Source organism: Asparagus officinalis, chromosome 10 (genome assembly GCF_001876935.1).
Source record: "Asparagus officinalis chromosome 10, Aspof.V1, whole genome shotgun sequence".
Classification (NCBI taxonomy): domain Eukaryota; kingdom Viridiplantae; phylum Streptophyta; class Magnoliopsida; order Asparagales; family Asparagaceae; genus Asparagus; species Asparagus officinalis.
Window position 1 is genome coordinate 55,984,906 of NC_033803.1, and position 6,803 is coordinate 55,991,708.

A 6,803-nucleotide genomic window follows, 5' to 3' on the forward strand; every position below is an offset into this window, starting at 1 on the left:
CCCAAGCAATGTGGGACTAAAACCCACTACAATACACTATTATCAACAATTCCATTTCCATACATGATACAATTTATAGATACATGATAGAAGATAAAAGGATATCAAGTTAATAGTCCACATACAAAGTAATGTCCACATACATTTTATTTTTTAGATTTCCACAAAATGTCTTTTAGATTTCAACAATTACCATTTTTTTGTTGATATGAATTTTTCTTTGATTAGAGAAATTAAGTATCAAATTATTAATTTTGTATTTGATACATTTTATAATATTATTTTTTTGAACATGTAACATGTTTATTATTCCTGAGACATCTAATTAATATTATTTTTGCTCTATAATGTGTTTAATCTTTAGAGATAATTATTATTTTAGTGATACAAATTGGATTGTTAGAATTTTTAAGTTTTATAGAGGTAATCTTACCAAAATGGTAAATGAATCTTTTGAATGGGATCATATGATTATCACTTTACAAGTTTACATCATTCAATCCAAACAAGAGTATTACCATGATTTTTGGATTCACAAGAAATCCAAACTAAACAATGTAAAAGCTATAAATAGAGAGCGATAAAGTGGATAACCATTTTCCATGGGATGCCATAAATTGCCACCTTCGTTCAAGACATCCAAATAGCCCCTTAATCATGTCATATAAGGATAAGATTTAAATCTTTTAGGATGCCTCATTAGCTTAATTTTCCACGTTACCCATTCCTTCGGCCATATAGCCCTTTGTTTTAGTGCCGTTGGTTTACTTGACCGGGTCTTTTTTTAAAGGGAAACAAACAAAATGGTATGGCCCACTTAGTGTACTGCAGACCATACGTCTCTAGATGAGAGATTGCAAGTCTTTTTCTTTTTTTTCCCGTGGAATACTAATTAAAAACCCAAATCACATAGTTCATACTATTGGACGATAGGATTAACTAATTAGACAGAGACAAGTATATCAACCAATTCCCTCGTGATCTCATTAAATAATTTGCGGTCTCAGATTTTCGCAAAGATAAACTCTATAAATAGAGCCCGAGGGCAGAGGCAGTATGGCATCAATCAAGCTGTAGAAAATTAATTAAGAAGAAGCAATTATATATATAAGGCGAAAAATGACCAAGAGTGCGGCAGCGATTCCGGTGTTCCTGTTTGCAGCCATCGGGCTCTTGGCTGCCACTTGCGCTGCCCGTTCTCATGTTTTTCTCCCATCTGAAAGCAACGGTACCGTTCTAGAAAGTTACACATCCTAGACGGAAAATTCCGTCTAGGAAAATCAAAATTCCGTCTAGACTGAGTATTCTAGACGGAATTCCGTCTAGAATACCCGTCTAGGAAGTTTCCGTCTAGAATATTGTATTCTAAACGGAAATTCCGTCTAGAATACATCCTAGACTGATTATTCTAGACGGAATTCAAAACCGTCTAGAATACATCCTAGACGGAGTATCCTAGACGGAAATTTCCGTCTAGAATACTTCATTCTAGACGGAAAAAATTTCCGTCTAGAATAGGTATCCTAGACGGAAATTTCCGTCTAGGATACCCATACTAGACGGAATTTCCGTTTTATATTTTTTTTTTAAATTTTTTTATTAAAAAAACCATTCTAGATGGAATTTGAGCATCCTAGACGGAATTTTCGTCTAGGATGCTATGCTACAGTTTTTTTTTTGTGCTTTCTTGGTATCCAGGCTCATCCTTCATCCATTTTAAGAAGCATGTACAATACACCAAGATCATCTTTGTAAGGTAAACAATGTGCCCAAAATCCATAAACAAATTACCTGACGTCAACATGAATAACAAAGCAATTTATGCAACCAAATACATGGTAGAATTGAATATATGTAAGTGATCATATAATTCATATAATTAACTACAAGAATGGAATCTTTGCATGAGTACAAATTACTACAAAAACCTCAATAAAAATAAAAAAACACAAAAAACAACAAAAATTTAAGAACTAAACTGCAACTGAGTTGCTAATCAAGCTGCATCCTCGCTGCCTAGCATCAGATCTGACGACCAGAACGCTACTCCTCCATCCTACACCCAAAAAACAAAACATCACAATTTCAACTCTTCAAATATTTAGCATAGAACTTAAGTTCTGGTATATGCTAAAATTAAATATTTATAAGTTATAACTTCTATTTCATGCAACTCAGGCATATAACTTATAAATATTTATAAATTATAACTCCACTTAATTTTAGCATAGAACTTATAAAAGATTAATCTTTTATAAGTTATAACTTCTATTTCATGTAACTCAGGCATTTTAATAGATGTATCTAGCATGTAATATAAAATAAGTAAATTTTGTCCCATGGATGAATCTTTTAACATTTTCTGCATTTTGTATCCCATTATCACTTAAAAATTGCAACAATAGACAATGTTAACTGGTTGCCAACTATTGAGGAAAACAGATATATCAGTCTAAATGATGTACCTGAGCTATGTAATCCTTCAACTTAATGCTGATGGACTCATGTAATGCTCGTTCAGCAAGCTCATACATCACACTATTGCCATCTGGGCCACTAGTTTTTTCCTTCTGTAAATATCTGAAAGAAAAACTAATTTAAAGAACAGAATGAACTACAAGATGCAGTAAGAGACATCCTTACCTTTGCTGCACAAGTACCTCCAGTGTTTGCTTAGTGCTTCCAAAGAACACATGGTCTTCATCACTGTCATTTTACTAAGAACACATGGTCTTCATCACTGTCATTTTACTCCCATTCTGTCCACCAGTCGATTTCTCAATAAAGCCACTGAGTACACGAGATGTGAGAATAACCAGTATCAAGTTAGAATTTACTTGTGAAACAAGAAAGTTAGATGAGTATTGTAGGCATCTAAAAATGCCTATAGGTATGAATATACCTATCTAAGTCAAAGAAGATCATCCATAGTCAAAAGAAGCAAAGGAACATGTGAAATAACACAGAAGAACAATATGAACACCCGCGATAAGGAACACTGACGCGCATAGGCGCGGTAGTGGAAGGTGTTGTGCTCACAAACAGAGTAATGTGCTTATGGAAAGTTGTAGAGCTCTTCGATAGCTTTCCAATGCATCTTGGATCACCTCATTCCGACATCGGACGAGGAAGTTAGAGCCAAAATACCCGAGACAACGCAAACTGCCTCGGAGGTGCGCGGCAGTGATAACTACCGCGGCAATAGCGCGGTAGTACGTGGTGTTGCGCAAGTAAACAGAGTGAAGCGCCAATGGAAAGTTGTAGATCTCTTCGTTAGCTTTCCAACGTATCTTGGATCACCTCATTCCGACATCGAACGAGGAAGTTAGAGCCAAAATACCCGAGACAACGCAAACTGCCTCGGAGGTGCGCGGCAGTGATAATTGCCGCGGCAATAGCGTGGTAGTACGTGGTGTCGCACAAGTAAACAGAGTGAAGCGCCAATAAGAAGTTGTAGATCTCTTCGTTAGCTTTCCAACGCATCTTGGATCACCTCATTCCGACATCGAACGAGGAAGTTAGAGCCAAAATACCCGAGACAACGCAAACTGCCTCGGAGGTGCGCGGCAGTGATAATTGCCGCGGCAATAGCGTGGTAGTACGTGGTGTCGCACAAGTAAACAGAGTGAAGCGCCAATAAGAAGTTGTAGATCTCTTCGTTAGCTTTCCAACGCATCTTGGATCACCTCATTCCGACATCGGACGAGGAAGTTAGAGCCAAAATACCCGAGACAACGCAAACTGCCTCGGAGGTGCGCGACAGTGATAACTGCCGTCGCAATAGCACGGCAGTACGTAGTGTCGCACAAGTAAACAAAGTGAAGCGCCAATGGGAAGTTGTAGATCTCTTCGTTAGCTTTCCAACGCATCTTGGATCACCTCATTCCGACATCGGACGAGGAAGTTATAGCCAAAATACCCGAGACAACGCAAACTGCCTCGGAGGTGCGCGGCAGTGATAACTGCCGAGGCAATAGCGCGGCAGTACGTGGTGTCGCGCAAGTAAACAGAGTGAAGCGCCAATGGGAAGTTGTAGATCTCTTCGTTAGCTTTCCAACGCATCTTGGATCACCTCATTCCGACATCGGACGAGGAAGTTAGAGCCAAAATACCCGAGACAACGCAAACTGCCTCGGAGGTGCGCGGCAGTGATAACTGTCGCGGCAATAGCGCGGCAGTACGTGGTGTCGCGCAAGTAAACAGAGTGAAGCGCCAATGGGAAGTTGTAGATCTCTTCGTCAGCGCGAACGGTCTCAGAGGTGCGCGGCAGTAGCGACTGCCGCGGAAATGTATTGCACATTTAAGCCATAATATGTTTCAAATATGAAGAAGCTCAAAAGACAAAAGTTGTAGATCTCTTCGTCAGCTTTTCAACGCATCTTAGATCACCTCATTCCGACATCGAATAAGAAAGTTAGAGTGAAAATACCCGAAAGGTACGCGGCAGTAATAACTGCCGTGGCAATGCGCGACACTGTACACTGCCGCGGCCACTCAGAAGCTGAACACGTCATTTCTGATAGTTTTCTCGAGTTTTGTGCAGCCCACATGACTTATTAACTGCTGGGGGATACTTATGAACGTGGGGGAAGCAGTTACAAGCGAAAATCATGCCTACTACCCACGAAAATCGTGACATTTAAGGAGTTAAAAGTCGTGGGATGGCGATTACAAAAACAGGGGGGAACCACTCCTTTGACCGTGACAGCAACGACTGCCGCGCCAAAGGATTCTCTTCAGCCGCGACACCTATGGCTGCCGCGCCCAAAAGGGTAGTTGCTGATCGGTTATTTTCTCCAGTTATCATCCAAGAAGACTATAAATACCCTCCTAGGGCTATCATTGAAAAGGGGTAGATTGGAGAGAGCATTTTGGAGCATTTTGGAGCATTTTGGAGCAGAAGAGACTTGAGCTTTTGATGATTTTGAGGAAGAAAGTGAGAACTTTCACCCTTTGACAAGGATCATTCGGTGATTCCTAGAGATCTAAGCTCAGACTTGATCTTTGGAAGAGTGAACATCTTACATCGATAAGATATTCGCTTTCAAATCTTTACTTCGATAAACGAAGAAAATATCCCTAAACACCCTCACGATCTGTGAATTGGTGGTCAACGAGCCAAAACACTCCCGGCACAGGCAAAGTCCCACAAAAGCATGAGTTGATAGACAATTTCTGTGTTATTTTCTCGAGAGTTGTATTTTCGTTTATTTTCATTGTAATTTCCTGTAAACAAATCAAAGTTTTAATGGAATCGACAATGGAGTCAACTTTCGCTGAAAACAAGTATCTGCGGAAAACTCAAGGATAAACTATTAAACACTATTGTTGTGACTAATATCAAATCAAACTCATACGTGGAAAAAATATTTATAAAAAAAAGCGAAAAAAGGAAGTCTAACCTAACTCCTTGAGATCCATCAAAAGTGCACAAACCAATCCTGGAACAAACCTTGTCTGGTTGTTCCCGCAAAAATTAACAGGGACTCAGAGCATTTAACATGCATAACGATGTGGAAAACTAAACCAAATTTAAATGCAAAATCAACGTCACAACTTTAGCCCATGAATATAGATCATATTGATTAATAGTAATATATAATAATTAATAACGATAATATATATATTGCTATTCCCATGACATTAATGTTGCAGGAGAACTGGGAGTCGCACGTCTCGGCAACGACTTCGATCTAATTCCCTGCAACGAGTGTGGCGACATTTGCCTACTGACATTCCCACCGCGATGCCAGTGCAAGGATGTGACTCCTGATTGCCGCCCAGGCTGCACACTCTGTGAAGAAGTTTTCTACGGGAATGTAGTAATTAAAGGTCACCGCTGCCTGGACTTTGACTTCTACGACTGCAAGAACCTGCCCACCACCGCTACTCCCAAACCAATCAACTGATCAAATCCATCTTTGTATTGTATGCTGCTAGCTACCGCAGCTAACTATCTATGCTGGCTGCTTAATTAAATAAGAGAGGAATGCCAAATGAATGAATGATTGTATGGCGACGGTGTTGTTATTAATCAATGCTAGCTATCTACCTATTTAAAAATAATGAGAGATCGAGGAACGGAAACTCTCTGGTGAATTTCCTCGGCATCATAAACTTCATTGGGCAACCCAAGTGCTCCAGCTCCTCCGCCCTTTTCTTCTTCAATCTCGTTGACTTCCGCTTCAATTGCTTTGTCATTCACTACGCTCTTTAATTAAGATTTTGTTGGGTGTATAAGGTATGGGTGATCAGGATTTCTTTTGGGTGTTGATAAAACAAGGAAGAGGTGTAGAATCTTTTAATTGATATAAATCATACAAAATAGATCTAGGGTTTCTAATAAGATTTCAAGAATAAACCCTAGAAATATAATTAGAAGCTGTGATTAATTCAAAGAGATTAAAACAAGAATGAAGAGCGGAAGCAATACCTAGTATCTATAATTCGGCCCCTTATTTATAGATGTTGTATATTTATAATTCGGCCTCTCATCAAATTATAATTACAACCTGGTATCTACACAATTAGACCATGATTAAATTAAATACTCATTGACCCAAATTAACTAATTGATCACTTTATGTGGGTCAACCTTAAAGATAACAATACACATTGATGTAACATATATGCCCATAAATAGATTTAATTAGATTTAAATCCAACAATCTCCCACTTGGGTATCATATATTTCCTTAAAATGTGTATAACCTTATGAGCTCAAAAATAGCTATCACTAATAAGGATATTTCCAAATAATCTCGTCAATTGACTATATCTATATAGGATCAAAGAGGTTTTCG

At 38.7% G+C, this 6,803-nt stretch overlaps 1 protein-coding gene and 1 long non-coding RNA gene across 2 annotated transcripts; one reads left to right on the plus strand and one right to left on the minus strand.

Annotated features, from left to right (window-relative positions):
* On the plus strand, positions 1,057–6,099 carry LOC109826345. Its single transcript, XM_020393368.1, has 2 exons — positions 1,057–1,228; positions 5,656–6,099. Exons 1-2 carry the CDS (start codon positions 1,120–1,122, stop codon positions 5,907–5,909), a joined length of 363 nt encoding a protein of 120 aa, XP_020248957.1. The 5' UTR covers positions 1,057–1,119; the 3' UTR covers positions 5,910–6,099.
* LOC109826346 lies at positions 1,840–5,621 on the minus strand. Its single transcript, XR_002243283.1, has 4 exons — positions 5,403–5,621; positions 2,644–2,790; positions 2,466–2,580; positions 1,840–2,056 (listed from the first exon to the last, which is right to left on the minus strand). It is a non-coding gene; the product is annotated as an uncharacterized LOC109826346 (long non-coding RNA).